Genomic DNA, 17,602 nt, shown 5'->3' with positions numbered 1-17,602 from the left:
GCAATCTATAACAATAAGACCTTAAGTGCATCGGTTGTGATATCAAATTTAGACCAAAGACTTTTGAGTCGTTCAGTATTGAGAATTCGTCGTCTTATAATGTATCGGGAATACAAAAGAAAATGACAACTAGTACTGTACTGTGGGACGTGTGTTTAATTTGTTTATAGAATTCAAGTTGCAGCTAATTAAAATCATGCGCCACTTCATATTTTTGCAGCCACGCAGGTCCACTTACCTTCTAGCTACGGACCCTATCTAGTCATCTACATCGAAACTGTCAAAGACTAAGTAAGGGCAAAAGATGGATGAATTATTACAAGGTTGCGAGATCAAAACCCCCTTTTTATTAACAATCCAAAAATAGTCTATATACCCTGATGAAAGTCTAAAGTTCTAAGATGGATCCAAGAACATGCAGAAACTATACATATACATATGGCTTAGGTTATCCATTAGACGTGACTTTAAATAAGTATGTCGATGTTTTGATAAGAAGTGTCGTTTTATGATACGTAGGGACACCACAAATGTGAAAATTAGGACTTTGAATAAATAAACCATAAAGGGATAATGGCCAAGTACGACTTTGAATAAATAAACCATCGGTTGTGATATCAAATTTAGACCAAAGAGCATAAGTTGTCATTTGTTTGTGATTAGATTCAAAAAGATGTTCCATGCTCGTAGAAATGATGACGATTGCGACTTGGGACAATGGACAAGTACGATCTAGTCATTGCATAATGCATACAGACCAAACAATAACTCTGTGTACACGGTTAACTAAACAAATATATTCCAACTAATAATTCAAACAATATAAGCTGATAAAAGTAACTTTAAACCCTAATTTTTTGAATGAACAAGCATAATTAAACCCTAAAACCAGCCTATGTACGTACGTATACATAATTCACACAATCAAGTCTATGGTTGGCAACTTTTATAGAACATGAATATGTAAATGTTGGATCACAAGAAGTAAATGTGCTTTTCTTTTCATGCTTTTTAAAGGGGGTGATACGAACACGGGGCTACACCTCGTTATTTTAATTAACGTGACCACTATTTAGCTGGAAATCACTAGTAGGCGACTTTAAAGTAGGCTCCAAAAATCTAAAGCTAGACACCAGACAAAAGCTTTTCTATATTGTTTTGTATTTATGATACTATTTTTAAAAATATCAGCATACGTTTCTGAATTGAATACTTCGAAGTTCTAAAGAGTACATATATACAAAGATAAGAAAATGAAACTAGGAAGATTTGGAGCCGAAAGAGATATGTCTGGTCCATTAAATGAAGCACCGACCTGAAATTAATTGTGTATACCACTACAAATTAACTGCGAGTTGAATATATGTGGTGACATGGGAACCAATGATGTGATGCACTCTTGCCAAATTTCACTTAAGATAACGTTATTTTAAACAGAGAAAGAAAAAAAAAAACGAAAGAAGTTTAGCTTATTGTACATGTGAATGAATGCAACACCGATGCGTGCGTGTGCACTGTGCAAGCCTGAAGTCTCTGTCAGTGTAATTGAGAATGGTCCAACCAAGTTTCAGGCTATCAGCGTTTCACAGTTCGTCACCGCTAAACAAAGACCTCACGTATGGATGGATGATGGGCCTAGGCCTATCAATATATCAAATTTTTAATATTTATAGAGGAGATTCCATTTGATACATCTAAATGGGCCTTTTGTTTATTTATACACCAATAAATGGCCCAACAGCTCAAAAGCACAAACATTGGCAATGGGCAATGCCAGGCAATAATGCAAGAAGAGCTTGCGGGTCAACGCACTGTATATTATATTCCACAAGAACTAAACGATAAGAACAAAATCATCCAGTCTTACAAACTCTCTCCTATTTGATTTCTCTCTATCCATCGGACCAATGGCAGAAAACAAAACGCTTCCCACTTACTTCTGCAGAAACTGCGAGAATCCATTAGCTCTCGGTGAAGATATCATCTCCAAGAAATTCGTGGTAACTAACTCCAAAATTCATTTTTTTTTTCATTACTTATCCACAAGTTTAGAGATAATCGATTGTCCTCATAAGTCATAATCTAAACTGGTAACAAATAAAAAAAAAGAGTAACTTTGGAATATGGAAATAGGGAGCATCGGGGGCAGCGTTTATGTTTTCGCACGCGATGAACGTAGTGGTTGGACCGAAGATTGGGAGGAAACTGATAACCGGGTCGTACGTGGTGGCAGATGTGATGTGTAGTAAGTGTGGTGGGACGGTGGGATGGAAGTATGTGGAGACCTTCGATCTTAGACAGAGGTATAAAGAAGGCATGTTTGTGCTCGAGAAGCTCAAGTTGACCAAGAGATATTGATACAAAACTAGTCAATAAGAAACAGAATCCTCCTCTTGTTAATTCATTCTAAAGATACATGTAAACCAAACTTTGACGATTGTATGTATACACATACCTGAGATGTGTCTCGGCACTATATCTTATCTACAAATTTTCTTTTACCTTTTGTTTTGTTTTGTTTTGTATAAATGTTATCATTAGTATATTGCCAATGGTTACCGACATTTGATTTTCTATACAATGTGTAATTTAGTGGAGTTTGGTTGTAACTTGCAAAAAGATTATAATCCAAATCAAACCAAACCGAACAATGTATAAATTACAGATACAACATTGTACATATATTAATAGAAGTTACAAACAAAATATATCTATAGTCTATCTGATTTTTTGGATATTTGTACATGTATTATGAGTAGATCAAAATCGAATAATTAATTCATGGTAGTAGAAGCCTATAGAACTAATTATTTTTAAAATTATTTAAAATATTAAGAACTTTAATTAAATAGTTTAATCAAAAAAGTACAAACATTATTCGTAATTTTTTAAAAATACGAAGAGACAAATTAATTAGCTGCACATTTCCATTTTTGTGTCATCACTGTTGCTATATTTGTTTCTCTTCTCAAATCCCCCGAAGTCATAAAGCAAAACACCGAGAAAGGAGAGAAGTCACAAGACAGTCGCTGCACGGCATATTAATATGATCAGAAGAGTCTAATAAAAAGATCAAAACTTTCATCCAACTCCCAACCTAATCCTCCACTCAATTTTCTTGCTTCCTTGTTCGATCCATCCGTTAAACCAACCCTTGTAAGATTAATTTCCCTCTATCTAGTTTCACATCAAGCTCAAAATCGAATCTTTTTCTCCATTTCCGTTGTTTAAAAGCTGAGTCGTTTAGCTTCTGCGTAATTTCCTCTCCGGGAATATCTCATTTCGTTTCCCCTTACCCTACCAATATATATATTTATTGTGTATATAATCTGTGGTCTCTTGTCCCACACTTATTTGTTTATTGAAAAATTGAGGTAATATCGTGTTGAAAGTAGAATCTCTAATCTTGCACGCTAACATCTGCTCACTGTTCTTATCCTCTATTTTTATTTTTCAGACATTCAAGTTTGGGGGCTTTGGTGAATTTTACAGATTTTATAGAAAAAGGTTTCTCTTTTAATTCTCTTGTCTTTTGAAGGTCCCCTAATCTTCTTGTTTGTTTCCATGTGGGTACTGATGGTTTATTTTGTTTTGTGGTGAAAAAGGTGAGAACTTGCTGCTTGGTTTGTTTTGGAGCAAAATTGATCACGCCCTGTAAGTGTTTGATCAAATGGCTCACTCGATTGGTCCAAGACTGTATAGTTGCTGCAACTGCAGAAACCATGTAGGACTTCACGATGATATCATCTCTAAGGCTTTTCAGGTGATTCAGCTTCATCATCTCTTTCTTTGCCCTTTTGTAATCATATTGATTTGATATCGAGAATTAAGTGGAGAATCACACTAAGACTAGCTGCTGCTGAGAATTACCCTGTCTTTCGGATTTTAGGAAAGCGTTTGACTTTATTTGTCTTTCCTACGCAAACGATCCATGCTACTGATCAAGCATCAATTGGTCTTAGAGTCAAATCAAAACTTGAAAATTAATCCTTGGAACATATGCCTCTTCAAAGTAGTAGCCTTTGGACTCATCTTGTTATAAACAAAGACTAGTGTTTCTTTGAATATGTTTGTTGTTGTTTATGGAATCAATTCAAAAGCTTATGTTAGATAGACACTCCAGGCATTTGTGTTTCTTTATTGTGAATACCAAATTCTTAATCACTGACCTGCATTACCAGGGAAGAACTGGGCGAGCTTTCCTGTTCTCCCACGCAATGAACATAGTAGTAGGGACGAAAGAGGACCGGCATCTTCTAACGGGTCTCCACACCGTGGCTGATATATCTTGTGCTGACTGTAACGAACCATTGGGTTGGAAGTACGAGCGAGCATATGAGACCTCACAAAAGTACAAGGAGGGCAAGTTCATATTCGAAAAGGCTAAGATTGTCAAGGAAGATTGGTAGCTGAGGAACACGTTTGAATTCATTATTGGATTGGCTCAAAAACTGTACATAGATAAAATTTGGCCTTGTCAGTTCCCATCTTGAGGGATTTCACAAGTCATCATCAGCCATTTTTCGAGTTCTTCTTCATTGTCGTGATAATTATGTCAGTCTCTTGTGTTCAAACTTTGGATTTGTGCGTACAAGGTTTCTCTGTCAATAAAGATGTTAATAGTTTCTCTTGCGTTTAGCTCAGTGGTCAGTGCCCTCCTTTGTAAGTGTAAATGATATGGATTCATAAGACTTATCTTTGAGTTGCTTGAAAAATAACCATGAGGGGAAAAGGAATGCGTGCCGTTTTCTCATCAGACAACGTGCTGTTTTACGTTTATCAGAGCCAAGTGGTGGGCATTTTGGCGCAATGTCTACAAAATTGATTACCAGAGGGAAGAGAGAGAGAAGGAGAGAGGATGTATCTCAAGAAGCCGATATGGAACGATGGCGTGTCAGCGACGCCGGAGAATCCGTCTGGGTCGGAAACCGGTGAGGAATCAGATGCGGCGGCGATGGTAGTTGAAGAGCTGGTGACTTCGCTCAACACACAGAGACTTTACAGGGAGCTGACACTATCTCTCCGAACCGGTTTACGCGATGCCTGCGCTGAATTCTCCTTCCTTCGCATCCGCGGCCTTCGATCTCTACTCAAAACTCTCCGAACTGTCGCGGATTCAGATTCCATCATTCGCCTGTTCTCTCATACCCAAACCATTTCCGATCTCCAATGTCTGATTATCTCTAATTTCTCTCATTGGCCTTCCCAAATCGATATTGTATAATGTGTTCTCTGATGAATGAGGTTTCGTGATTTCGCAGTGGTTCCGGTGCTTTTCCGACATTCATTGAAAGATGCTGAGGATGATAGAGTGACGAGCTTGGATCATATATTCAGCGTGGAGCCGATGAAGATAACGAGTCCTTCTACGGACGCTGAGGTTGCTGTTGCACTTAGGGTTCTCGAAGGTTGTTGCCTTCTTCATCCTCAGAGTACTGTTCTGGCTCATAAGCACGGTGCAGTCCGCGTAAGACTCTACTTTGTTACTTATTACTACTATAGTGGAACATGTGACGAACATTGGTCCTATGCCATTGCCTGACCAGATGCATAAAGAAAGAAACTAGAATCCTGCATTTAATGTTTTAGAATAATCACTTCCCACACTGATTTGGCGAAAGAGGGAGAGTCTTTTGACCATATTCCACTCTTTATGATTTAGAATTTTAGATCAGATTGAACCAGTGGGAAGTTTCTTAGTTGTCTGGGTGATAAATGTTTCAGGTAATGATGAATGTATTGTCAACCCGAGGAGTACTTGAGCAAGGGGCCTGCTTGGATGCCTTAATTTCAGTATTGCTGGATTCCTCAGCAAATCAGGTGGTAAGTATTCAGTCCCTTTTAGTAACAAATTTTGTAACTGGGAACTAAATAGAGAGCTGGTTGTTTGCAATTTTTCTGTCAGTGGTAGAACTCGGTTTTTTCTCTTATCAAGTTTTGAGTCTCAGGCAGATACACACTTTGTAATTAAGGCTTCTATGAATATTAATGGAACAAACTGGCCTTCACTTGCTTTTTTATGCGAACGTTTTTCATTTCTCCTTTCTTGATGTTGGGGCCAGGATTTTGGAGCCTGCAATGGCATTGAGGAGGTTGCCATGCTCATGCGAGACAAACAAGCTGATGAAACCCTCAGGTATTAACAAGAGTTTCTTTTCATTTTTTTCTTTAGCCCTTCTGTTTTGTAGGTTGTGGCATTTCGCATTAGGCTACATTGCAGTATATACACTACAAATTTCTGTCAACAAAGAATTTTTTTCTGTAGTCTCTTCTGATTCAATGTGTTCAGTAAGATTTCAGATCGGCTTCCTTGTCAAATTCTTAGAATAGCCTTTGCATTGTCTAGCTAAAACCTTGTCATCTCATGTATCATCAAGAGTTCCAACTCTAAGGTCATTGGTCATACATCAACGATATCATCCACTATCTATGGTCCTGGTTTAGGCTTTTGGTCATGTTTTGTTGTTACTGATTCACAGATTAAGATGTGGAGAGTTCTTACTACTGTTAGTTGGGCATGTGAATGGGAAGGATCGTTCTCCCATTGCGAGCGTAAATGAAGACATCAGGCGCCTTTTGGGTGAAAAATCCGCTTCTTTAATATGGGCGGCGAGTCAATTCGGTTCAACAGGAGATCCTGAACAAAGAATCACTGCTCTTCACATCCAAGCTGGTAGAGTGCTTGAGTCTCTAGACTTGTACTAATTGTCAAACTACCTTTGATTTTTTTCCTGTTTTTACATACACGAAGTTGTTATTATGTGTAAGACTATCCAAAATGAAAATATAGTCCTTCTGCAAAATATCGGATAAGCATTCCACGAAATCGAGTTCTTGATTGATGTTCCACTTTCGATCCGTTAAATCAATCATAAATTCATAAGTATTCGACACCAAAACAAGAAGGATTTATTTTATGGTAAGACGGGTTGTCATATGGACGCAAAACGTAAGAAGAAGACAAATCCTCCATTTAAGCAACTGTATTCTCTTGTCATGTTTCCATTTCATCTCCAAGTCTTTGCTGCTCTCGTTGTTTTTAGAACGATGCATCTAACAAGTTTCTCTTTAATATGTCCTTACTGTGCAAATATACAACCGTTCATAGCATCTATAATCTATTGATGTCATAAGCAAATGATCATTTTATGATAATAAACAATGCGTAATCGTTGACCCATGAGTCCATGACCAGTCAGTTGAAATAAATGAGAAAAAAAAAAAACTATTTGTGGGTCTCAAAAATCTCGCCGGCTTGGAAAAAAAAAAAAAAACTCGCCGGCCCATATTTTTCTTCTAGTCGTTTGTGTTGTTTTAAATGAAGCCATAGATTTTGACGAAATTCCCTTTTTTTTTTGTTTTTGTCTTTTCTGTTGTGAGAACGTCATAGATCTAACTCCAGAAGAAGAAGATGAGTGATGAAACGGCGTCGTCTCCGTCTCCGTCTCCGGCGAGGAAGAAGGAGAATTTGGGATGGATGGAGTGGATGAGAGGATGGAGCAGTGTTTTCGGGGAGATTCTCTTCCAGAGGATAACGGCGTCTCATTTGGAGAACCCTCTACCTCTGCCTTCCGTCAACGACCTCACTTGCGTTGTTACTGGCTCCACCAGCGGCATTGGTCGCGAGACCGCTAGGTTTTTTCTCTCTTCCTCGACTAACTGCTCTGATTCACTTCCAATTGAGATTGATTTCGTTTAGATTGGGGCTTGCTGGTAACCACGACGAAGTTTGCTTTTGTTTGTGACTCGAATTGATGTAAACTTTCCTAAGCTTGTTTAGCTCTTTTGCTTATTTGTTCGTAGACAGCTTGCAGAAGCTGGTGCTCATGTTGTGATGGCCGTGAGGAACACTAAGGCAGCTCAGGAGCTGATACTGCAATGGCAGAACGAGTGGTCTGGTAAAGGTCTCCCGCTTAATATCGAGGTAACCTTACAATTTGTTCTTATTTTGGTGATATACTTATTGAAGCTGTATAGCTGGGACTGGAAATAATGAAGAACGTGTATTGACATATGTAAAGTGTTTTTTTTGTACTATAGAAACTTCAAACAATATGTGTTTCTAGTTAGACTGTGGCTAAGCCAATTTCTTGTATGTTAGTTAGAGACTTCAAGTATTGGTTTGTAGCACTTTAGATTAAGCTGATGATGATACTCTGTTTGATTTTTGTCAAGGCAATGGAAATTGATCTTCTATCACTTGATTCTGTCGTGAGATTTGCTGATGCTTGGAACGCCCGGTTAGGACCTTTGCATGTTCTGATTAACAATGCCGGCATGTTTGCTATGGGAGGTTTGTCTTACGCCCGTTTAGCTATAAAACATTGAGTTTTCCTGTGTCTTTTTGATCATCGCGTTGTTATGCTAAGAAGAGCTCAATAACATAGCAAGTCTTCTATTATTCTAGTTTATGGAACTCTGTCTGATGGGTTTCTTTTAAGATGAATAGTCGTCAGATGGCTACACTCTATAGCAGTGTATGTTGAGGAAAAAACCAACTAAAATGCTAAGCTCTCTAAGTTTTGCAGAGGCGCAAAAATTCTCTGAGGATGGATACGAGCAACACATGCAAGTGAATCATTTAGCTCCAGCGCTACTTTCAGTTCTCCTTTTGCCATCTCTGATCCGAGGCTCTCCTAGCCGAATCATCAATGTGAATTCCGTTGTAAGTTTTATGATCTTTGACACAGCAGACTATATAAGTCTCTGTTCTCTTTGGTATGAGTAATTTGTTGAAAGGGTCTGATTCGTTTGTATATTCTCGAACTTGACAAGCTCTGGTCTTTTCAATTGATTGTCGAATATATAGATGAATAACATAGTTCTCTCTACATATCATATCAACAGAGTTGTGGTATAGAGTTAACAAACAAACCCAAGCTTGTTGAAAAAAATTTCAACATAAAATATATTACCATGACCGAACTCTATCACCTGCAATATGTCACTACTCATTTCAGTGAAACTCTCTGGCATTGCTGTGTGTATGAAAACTGAAAAAGTTTACATTTATTGTCATTTGACTTTGGGTATTGATTTTTCATGAAAGATAATGGGATGTGGGATTTGCTTTTGTAGATGCATTGTGTCGGATTTGTTGACCCGGATGACATGAATGTTGTTTCTGGTAGACGCAAGTACTCAAGCCTTATAGGATACTCAAGCAGCAAGCTTGCCCAGGTGAGCTTACAGTAATGGTATTTATTTTTTTCTTCTTCAGCAGGTTTTTTTTTTGTGTCGAAATAGCTTATGTTCAGAAACTGGTTAGCTAAGTCTCTGGAACCCTTCATCTTCCAGATTATGTTCAGTAGCATTCTTTTCAAGAAGCTGCCGCTTGAAACAGGAGTTAGCGTCTTATGTCTATCCCCTGGTGTTGTCCTAACAAATGTTGTGAGTATTACTGTATTAGCTTCACTCCATTTAGTTACAAATGTAGGATTACTCTGTTTTCTCGTAACTTCATTGCATCAAAATTTCCAATTTGTTTCCAAATTTTGTAGGCCAGGGATCTACCCAGGTTTCTTCAAGCTCTTTACGCCATCATACCATATTTTATATTTTCACCCCAAGAAGGTTGTAGAAGTTCTCTATTCTCGGCCACAGACCCTCAGATTCCAGAATACTGGGAAACACTAAAAAACGATGATTGGCCTGTTTGCCCGTTCATCTCTCAAGATTGCCGCCCTGCAAATCCTTCTGAAGAAGCACACAACACAGAAACAGCGCAAAGAGTGTGGGAAAAGACGTTAGAGCTGGTGGGTCTTCCTCTAGATGCAGTTGAGAAGCTCATAGAAGGGGAAAACATCCAATGCCGTTATGGAGCACAACATGAATAGTCTTTGAAACAATTCCACAGGTGAAGTGACCCCTTACAGATGGGTAAGTAATTGAGGAAAAATACATTCTTGTGTTGATTTACTATACAGTGGGGAATGAATCCCCCAGGGATGTGGTTTGCTTGAGAATGTTTGATTGTTGGATAAAAGTCAAGCTTTAGCTACCATTCCATGGCTTTACTTACAAGTCTTGTTCAAGTGTTTGGTTAGTGAGTCTTTGAGTTATTAAGATGTTCAGTAGTATGGTGGCCTGGGTTGGTGGGTAGTTTCTTGTTTGAGTAGAGGGTATTTCCGTAAAATCCCCCCCTAGTTTGTGCAGTCACATTTGCTCATATATTTATATCTCTCATATTACTCTCATGGACAAAGTCACAAAAAGTGATGAAAATCTCCTTCCACTTTCTAATGTTTCTTGCTTAAATGAGTATTCCATGTAAATGATTCACTCACTAAAATGGGTGGGTTGGTTTGGGTTTCTCTTCATGAGATGCTCATTTGAGCAAGCAATGTTCGGAAGTGGGAAGTATTTAATATCATGTACGACTTTTTTCTATTGTTATAAACATTGAGAAGAAGGAAAAGAAAAAAAAAAAAGAGGTGGGTTTCATTGTCATATGCCCACTTCACGTGAATCTAATGCGTTCGAGATTGTGGTCTACATTATTTGCTTATGGATACATATCAATTTACGTGTCGTATGATTCAAGCCTTTAATCATCCCCACGCCATGCACGTCTTCTAGATTTTATTTTCTACCACGATTCCACCACAACATTTAACACTGTTGTAAATTCAAATATTTTTACGTGTTATTGTGGAAAATTATTTGTTTTTGATGGTTAGAGAGTCTTAGTGGAGAAAAAAATGAAGGGTACAACACGTTCACTTCTTCCTCAATTTAGACCCATATGTGATCTGTCGTCTCGTCGCCAAGTTTTTCTTTCTTCTTTTTTGTGTGACTGTCGTCTTTTAAACTTCATTGAATTCAATTTAAAAAAAAGTCTCAACGCCCCAAATGAAAAAGGAACTTCTCTTTTATTAGTTTGGTGACTGAATCGGTGAAATAAAAACCACAACACAAGTTTGGTCCTTTTTGTCTCTCCAGATCCCTAGACCCTAGGATTCCTTCTTCTTCGTCCTCCTCGTGACTCTGTTTTGAATTTTTTCTTTAGGGTTTTAGTTGTCGGCGTTGGTTTTTTTAGCGAGAATTTGATTTCGGGTTTTGGAAATTATGGGTGATTGGGCTCAGCTTGCTCAGTCTGTGATCTTAGGTTTGATCTTCTCTTACCTTCTGGCCAAGCTGATCTCGATCGTTGTTACGTTTAAAGAAGACAATCTCTCGCTTACTCGTCACCCGGAGGAGCCTCAATTGGAGATTAAACCGGTAGGGGTTGACTCGCGACGTCTCGAATTATCTAGTGGCGGCGGTGGTGAGGCGGATTCGCTTGTGGCGGAGCAAGGTAGCTCTAGAAGTGACAGCGTTGCTGGGGACGACAGCGAGGAAGACGATGATTGGGAAGGCGTCGAGAGCACGGAACTCGATGAGGCTTTCAGCGCCGCCACTCTTTTCGTGACTACCGCCGCTTCAGATCGGCTTTCGCAGAAGGTGCCTAGCGATGTGCAGCAGCAGCTTTACGGATTGTATAAAATTGCTACGGAAGGGCCGTGTACTGCTCCTCAGCCTTCAGCTCTCAAGATGACTGCTCGTGCCAAGTGGTATCTCTCACTGCTTTGTCCATTAGCTTCCATATATAAATGTTTCTGGGATTTTTTTTCAACAGTTTGAGATTGATTTGAGGCAGAATTGATTGGGACTTGCCATGATGATCTTCTTCTATATCAGGCAAGCATGGCAGAAGCTGGGGGCTATGCCTCCTGAAGAAGCGATGGAAAAGTATATTGAGATTGTCACTCGGCTTTATCCAACTTGGTTAGACGGTGGCGTGGTAGGAAATCTTGTTTTCTCTCTTTTTATTTTCATTTTATTGCTTCTTTTCTTTTTCCTCTGGATTGTTGTTCATGTGATCTTCTATATACAGAAAGCTGGAAATGGGGGTGGGGATGATGCAGCCTCCAACTCAAGAGAAACCATGGGACCAGTTTTTAGCTCATTGGTTTACGAAGAGGAAACTGAAAATGAGTTGTAAGGTTCTCTTCTTATATTATTATTATTATTATGTGTTTTACTTCCTTTTCCTTGATTTCTATATTTGGTTGCTGAATGTCTAGATAAGATATAGATATCGTTTCACATATGGAAATTCAAATTTCCATAAACTCAGTGATTTTGTATCATTATCGTCTCATGCTAGCTGCAACAATTTTGTGTTGGTGGATAGGTGACAATTGTCTCTTGGAACTTTGAGCTGTTCGTTTTTTTTTTCAGGCTGTTTGAATGGAACACTAATCATCTGCTCACTGATTCTTTGCATTTTTTTTTTTGTTTTATCAATCAGGAAGATTGATGCTATCCATGCATTTGCTAGAGAAGGAGAAGTCGATAATTTGCTGAAAAGCATTGAGAGTGGCATTCCTGTAAATGCAAGGGGTTAGTTCTCTGTTTGTATACTCTGTTTCTCGGAAGTTTATTCTCGTGATGTTGGATTGCTTTCTAATTTTCTGTAAACTGCAGACAGTGAAGGTCGCACACCATTGCATTGGGCTATTGACCGTGGCCACCTCAACATCGCCGAAGTTCTGGTCGATAAGAACGCCGACGTGAATGCTAAGGTGACGAAAAAGAGAAATTCCTACCCAGTCATTATCTGCAATAAGTAACAGCTTCTATATTCTTGGTTATTGTGTTGAACAGGACAATGAAGGCCAAACCCCTTTGCATTATGCTGTTGTATGCGACAGAGAAGCCATCGCTGAGTTTCTGGTGAAGAAGAAAGCCAATACAGCGGCTAAAGATGAGGATGGAAACTCCCCGTTGGATCTCTGTGAATCAGACTGGCCCTGGATCCGAGATACTGCAAAGCAGACAGACTAAACAAATACTAACTACGTCTTCTCTAATTCCGCAATGTATATGATCAAGTGACTTAGTAAGAAGCTTTCCTTTGCGTTAAAACTTTTATCTCATCATCGCCTACCAAATCGTCTCTACACTAAATCACTTGGATGTTTCGAAGTCTTTGGTTCTTTAATTTCTTCTTCCTTTGCAAAAATCTTTTGTTCCTTCAGGCTTTGTAACATTGTAACCGGTTTTATTGGTTTGCTATATATACACACCTATATATATATAGAGGGAGAGTCATTGGATTCTCAACAAGCGAATAACCGACTTTGGCGGCAAAAAAACGGTTGATAGAACATAAATTAATGATTTATCGATGAGCCCAATAAAGCAAAAAGAAAACAAAATTAGCAATCTTCGTTCCCTTTTCATCTTTTCTCTATAGAACCCCACCTTGGGCTACCGGAAAATGGCCAAGGTGGTGGTTTACGGCGTTCTAACCGCCACCTTCATTGTCCTCATTCTCCTCCTTGCTCCGGAAAAGCAAAACCAGACTGAATATATTGAGGGTCTTATAAGCCGCCGCATCGGGCGCAGGCTTGAAATGCCTGTGTTTGACCCTCTGGTAACCCGGATTGAGAGGCTGTCTCATGAGAAGGAAGCTCATACAAATACCGTGGAGGCTGCCAAGGAGGACAAAGATGATATGTTTGAGGAGTATTTTGTACAAGAGAGAAAGCTTAACACGACAATGAGGATCAAGTTCTTGTTTCCTCTGCTTGACGCATCACCAAGAGATGGGTTTGTGAGCTTGAAAGAGCTTCAGACATGGATGATGCAGCAGACAGAGGACAATATGGGTTACAGAACCGCCAAAGAGCTCGATCTACAAGATAAGGACAAAGATGGTGTCATAACCTTTGAAGAGTACCTGCCTCAATTCTCTAAGCAAGACATTGGTAATTAATATTAATTAACTTGTATTTATTCCTTCCGAGATCTTTCATGTTAATTATGCAAAGAACAATGCTGAAATGGATACAGAGAAAAACGAGAAGGGTCACGGTGAAGCTGGTTGGTGGATGGAGCAATTCAAGAATTCCGATTTTGACCATAATGGCTCTCTCGACATTGAAGAGTTCAACAAGTAACTCAATTAATGTTTTCAAAAATCTCTTTTCATATATAAAATATTTCAGAAACAAATAAATAACTTTGCATATGCAGCTTCTTGCACCCTGAAGACAGCAGAAACGGAGATACTCAAAGATGGGTTCTAAGGGAGCGAATGACGTAAGTTTTTGGTGATATAATGGTTTCAACTGATGGATGTAAGTTAAACTAAGGAAAATACATCGTACGTGCGTGTTGTTTGATATAAAAATATAAATAGGGGCATGGACACGAACGGTGATGGGAAGCTAGAGTACAAAGAGTTTGTCGTGAACGCATACGAAATGTACAAAGAGTTCGCAAAGTTCGAGAAAGAGGAGGATGAGAATGTGCCAACGGCTCAGCTTCTGTTCGCAGAACTGGACAGGGACAAAGACAGGTTCCTCGTGGCCGATGAGCTTCGACCCATCTTGCAATATCTTCAACCTGGTGAAATGAGCTACGCCAAATACTACTCTACTTTCCTTTGTCACGAGGTCAGTCTCTGTCAACCTAAATCTTAATCTTTAAGCCTTATCCTCATAACTTTGATTTTTTTTAAAGAATGTATATATATATATATATATATATGTATGTATGTATGTATGTGATTTGATTAAATCGACTATAAGAATATCGGTAAGTAAAATAAAAGACATTCGTAATGTGAACTCGACTATGTCTAAGTTGATGTGTATATTGCTTAAATTTCTAGCGTCCAATATTTATTGTGTTTTCGTTTTTGTAGGCGGACGAGGATAAAGATGGTAAACTATCACTTGAAGAGATGTTGCACCACGAAGATGTGTTTTACAAGGCAGTTCATCACGAAGACTTGGACGAAGAAGACTATTTTGATCATGATGAACTCTAATTTTTGTGTATTTTTCCTCCTTCAAATTGTAATCACAATTTTTTCGTTTAATTGACCTCTTAATTCGTCTCGTCTAGATTGGTAATGTTAGCTAGGCTACGAGATTACGTGCATAAAGTCCGCCGTGGTTACGTAGATAAATGACTTTTGAAGTGTGCACATTTTGCTACATGCCGTTCTTTATGTTTCTTTTGTATCCTTTTGCCGCGGAGTTTTGTTTACAATCTCCATTGTTGATATCTTACCTTTCTTAAGTCTTCATATCACTATGTATGTCATAATTGTTGTTGTTGTAAGCTGCATTTCTCTGTATGTAATTGCAGTTTCAACGCTTCTGAAAGGGTGGATACAGACGATTTAAAGGTTTCTGTTTCTGAGGTATCTTCATATCTCCATTTCTATGGGAAGACTAGAGAGTTAGACATAGTTACATGTTTTATATACACTAATGAAAGAGAGGAATGTTCAATTCACTTAAGATAGATACGAAGACATCCATATGCCAACAGTAACTAAACCGATAGTCGCTGCAGCCTGAACCAGTTCAACCACCACGTTTTGTCGCTGCGCAGGGAGTTTCTTCCACTCTGTTCTTCTGTTATTGCAAAAATCAAAACATGTTAAAGAGTATATGAACTCAATAATAGATTGTGAAAATAGAGGTTTCATGTACAAGTGGAAAAGTTGTTTGATTGAACCCCTACCCAAGATCAGCTATGATGATGCTAATGTTGTCCTGAGATCGCCGTTCCTGAAACGTGGGAAGATAGCCAACAAACTGTCAGTTTTGGGTGCCTATTTATAGATAGCCTGAGGAGAGTTTTTCGTTATTTACCAGAGCTTCTTGCGCAAGAGATTCACAAGCAAGCTGTTACAAATGCACATTCCGGAAAGTAGTTCAGCCTTAGAGCCATACATGTGTTATAGAAACTAATTGATAACACGACTAATAAAAAACACTCGCCTGCACATTTCCATGTTTCCGAAGCTGATCCCTTACGTAACTAACTACATCTGAACTGCATCAGTGAAACATTGATCACTGTAAGCTCTATACTTCTCCCTGATAAAAGCATAAGACTGGATGGGCAAAGGGGGATAAGAAAAAGGAAACCTTTTCATGTAGTCCCATAATCCATCAGAAGCTAAAACAATGAATTCCACATCCGATGTAAGAGGTACTTGGAAGATATCTGGAGTTGCGACGACCATGTCTCCCTTAAAATCGATTCTGCCAATTTATTTAATAGACAAAATCAAGACAGAAATCCATGAACATGTAATAGAGGAGACATGCAAAAATAGAAATAGCTTTTGCAGTACCTTGAAACAAACTTTTCGGTCCATCTTCCTTCATCAACACCTTTCTTTAACATCCTGTGTATATAAACCTTTATGAGCAATGATGCAACACAAAAAAAAAAAAAAAGAAGAAGAAGAAGATCAATTGTAAAAAGAGAAAGAACCCAACTCATCCTTCTTTGTCTTGAACCGGATGTCACCAAAAGCACGGGATACAGCTATGTCTCCACAAATCCTTCCATTGACAATCTAATTGAATGAAGAGCCAGACATCCATGTTAAAGCCAAATCCTCACAAGCAAAGTCAGTGATAAATTGAGAAGTTTCAAACAAGAAGACACACCCAGCCACCTGCTTCTTTAATCCTTTTCATTTCCTGAATAGCTGCCTTACTGCTTCCGTATGGTCGATGATAATCAGTCAATTCCTCGATTTGTCCAGATCGAGATAAAACCTATTTTAATACATCGACAAGACTTCATACATGACCAAGTTACAATGCTTCATAGATAAAAAAAAAACTGGACAACTAGTTAATAAGAAGGCATACTGCGCACGAATCACCAATATGTGCAATGAAGGAAACATCATTTCTGATGAACATTACAGTGGCTGTTGAACCTGATTCGTCTTCTTCCTCACTGTTTGCTTCTAGCCTGGTGGAAACGTACGGTTATTTACTTCACTTCACCCAAACCATAAAAATTCATTCAATCCCTAAGAAAATAAGCTAAAAAATATTTCACCATTTTAGCAAATTACGATCCACGCTTTCAAAGGCCTTGATCAAAGCTTCCTTGATTGCCGCGAAATCACCTCCATTTAACAACGATCCAGCTTGCAATGCTCCGACACACTCTTTATACAGCTCTTCCCTATCATGATCACCATCATTAACTTCTGAACCCTAGAAAACAGAGAGCTTGCATGAGAGGAGTTACCTAAGGAATTTGACAGAGGACGATCCAGCGTGGCCGTCGAAAACCGCGGCGTATGAGAAGTTATCAAGAGCATCGGAACGGATGACGATGTCGTCCTCCATCTCTTCTCGTACTCCTTGAACGCTAGAGTAACCCCATCGAACCGGCGTCACGCCCGCCAGAGACGACGGCGCGTCGATCGCAATAGCGGAGCAACGGTGATGGCGACCATAAGTGGGATAGACGATAAGACCACCGCCAGCATCCGCGGTTGGAGAGCTGTAGGGGTGGAGGAGAGTGTTGGAGTGGAAGCGATAAAGATGCGGCCTCAGAAGCGCCATGACTCAGTGAGTCAGGCAAAGCGAGTTAAGAAGAAGAAGAGCAAAAAATCAAAGAGCGTCTTTACCGGTTAGTGGCCGTGGATTTTCGTAGAACCAAAAAATAAAATAAAAATATCTGAGGGGATAAGAGAATCAACCGCGGGCCTCTTAACTGACTTAACGGTTCCACACTTTTGAAATATGGGCTAAGGCCCGAAGCAGTATCGATCACCTTTTAT

At 39.0% G+C, this 17,602-nt stretch overlaps 7 protein-coding genes across 9 annotated transcripts; 6 read left to right on the top strand and 1 right to left on the bottom strand.

Moving 5' to 3' along the window:
* The first annotated feature begins 1,815 nt into the window (after positions 1–1,815).
* On the top strand, positions 1,816–2,564 carry LOC17880801 (protein yippee-like At4g27740). Its single transcript, XM_006282698.2, has 2 exons — positions 1,816–2,000; positions 2,134–2,564. Exons 1-2 carry the CDS (start codon positions 1,908–1,910, stop codon positions 2,356–2,358), a joined length of 318 nt encoding a protein of 105 aa, XP_006282760.1. The 5' UTR covers positions 1,816–1,907; the 3' UTR covers positions 2,359–2,564.
* Positions 2,565–2,895: 331 nt separating this feature from the next.
* LOC17879232 (protein yippee-like At4g27745) lies at positions 2,896–4,638 on the top strand. 2 transcript variants are annotated; one of them, XM_006285319.2, is made up of 4 exons: positions 2,896–3,156; positions 3,458–3,507; positions 3,606–3,763; positions 4,182–4,638. In XM_006285319.2, the coding sequence occupies exons 3-4, from the start codon at positions 3,671–3,673 to the stop codon at positions 4,407–4,409; spliced, it is 321 nt and encodes a 106-aa protein (XP_006285381.1). In that variant the 5' UTR covers positions 2,896–3,156; positions 3,458–3,507; positions 3,606–3,670; the 3' UTR covers positions 4,410–4,638. The 2 variants fall into 2 exon arrangements, with proteins under 2 accessions (XP_006285381.1, XP_023634669.1); XM_023778901.1 differs by having other exon boundaries at positions 2,896–3,374.
* A 185-nt stretch (positions 4,639–4,823) lies between these two features.
* Positions 4,824–6,805, top strand: LOC17877390. The gene is made up of 5 exons (XM_006285229.2): positions 4,824–5,171; positions 5,262–5,467; positions 5,725–5,823; positions 6,063–6,136; positions 6,480–6,805. Exons 1-5 carry the CDS (start codon positions 4,859–4,861, stop codon positions 6,703–6,705), a joined length of 918 nt encoding a protein of 305 aa, XP_006285291.1. The 5' UTR covers positions 4,824–4,858; the 3' UTR covers positions 6,706–6,805.
* A 461-nt stretch (positions 6,806–7,266) lies between these two features.
* Positions 7,267–10,073, top strand: LOC17877909 (dehydrogenase/reductase SDR family member FEY). Of its 2 annotated transcripts, none has more exons than XM_023779314.1 (7): positions 7,267–7,635; positions 7,804–7,924; positions 8,176–8,293; positions 8,529–8,653; positions 9,079–9,180; positions 9,298–9,390; positions 9,501–10,073. In XM_023779314.1, the coding sequence occupies exons 1-7, from the start codon at positions 7,412–7,414 to the stop codon at positions 9,834–9,836; spliced, it is 1,119 nt and encodes a 372-aa protein (XP_023635082.1). In that variant the 5' UTR covers positions 7,267–7,411; the 3' UTR covers positions 9,837–10,073. The 2 variants fall into 2 exon arrangements, with proteins under 2 accessions (XP_023635082.1, XP_006283941.1); XM_006283879.2 differs by having other exon boundaries at positions 7,268–7,635; positions 8,529–8,665.
* Positions 10,074–10,277: 204 nt separating this feature from the next.
* On the top strand, positions 10,278–13,081 carry LOC17878911 (acyl-CoA-binding domain-containing protein 2). Its single transcript, XM_006283954.2, has 6 exons — positions 10,278–11,552; positions 11,680–11,782; positions 11,876–11,979; positions 12,293–12,384; positions 12,469–12,566; positions 12,649–13,081. Exons 1-6 carry the CDS (start codon positions 11,068–11,070, stop codon positions 12,826–12,828), a joined length of 1,062 nt encoding a protein of 353 aa, XP_006284016.1. The 5' UTR covers positions 10,278–11,067; the 3' UTR covers positions 12,829–13,081.
* Positions 13,082–13,179: 98 nt separating this feature from the next.
* Positions 13,180–15,058, top strand: LOC17880035 (calumenin-B). The gene is made up of 5 exons (XM_006285072.2): positions 13,180–13,754; positions 13,840–13,942; positions 14,023–14,088; positions 14,189–14,444; positions 14,696–15,058. The coding sequence occupies exons 1-5, from the start codon at positions 13,265–13,267 to the stop codon at positions 14,819–14,821; spliced, it is 1,041 nt and encodes a 346-aa protein (XP_006285134.1). The 5' UTR covers positions 13,180–13,264; the 3' UTR covers positions 14,822–15,058.
* An 80-nt stretch (positions 15,059–15,138) lies between these two features.
* On the bottom strand, positions 15,139–17,484 carry LOC17878392 (protein phosphatase 2C 57). Its single transcript, XM_006283826.2, has 11 exons — positions 17,065–17,484; positions 16,870–16,998; positions 16,674–16,779; positions 16,467–16,577; positions 16,293–16,372; positions 16,145–16,198; positions 15,936–16,052; positions 15,786–15,840; positions 15,657–15,689; positions 15,526–15,572; positions 15,139–15,416 (listed from the first exon to the last, which is right to left on the bottom strand). Exons 1-11 carry the CDS (start codon positions 17,382–17,384, stop codon positions 15,296–15,298), a joined length of 1,173 nt encoding a protein of 390 aa, XP_006283888.1. The 5' UTR covers positions 17,385–17,484; the 3' UTR covers positions 15,139–15,295.
* Positions 17,485–17,602: the final 118 nt, after the last annotated feature.

Source organism: Capsella rubella, unplaced genomic scaffold (genome assembly GCF_000375325.1).
Source record: "Capsella rubella cultivar Monte Gargano unplaced genomic scaffold, Caprub1_0 scaffold_7, whole genome shotgun sequence".
Taxonomy (NCBI): domain Eukaryota; kingdom Viridiplantae; phylum Streptophyta; class Magnoliopsida; order Brassicales; family Brassicaceae; genus Capsella; species Capsella rubella.
The sequence above is the reverse complement of the archived record's forward strand: the minus strand, read 5'-3'. Positions and strand labels throughout refer to the sequence as shown.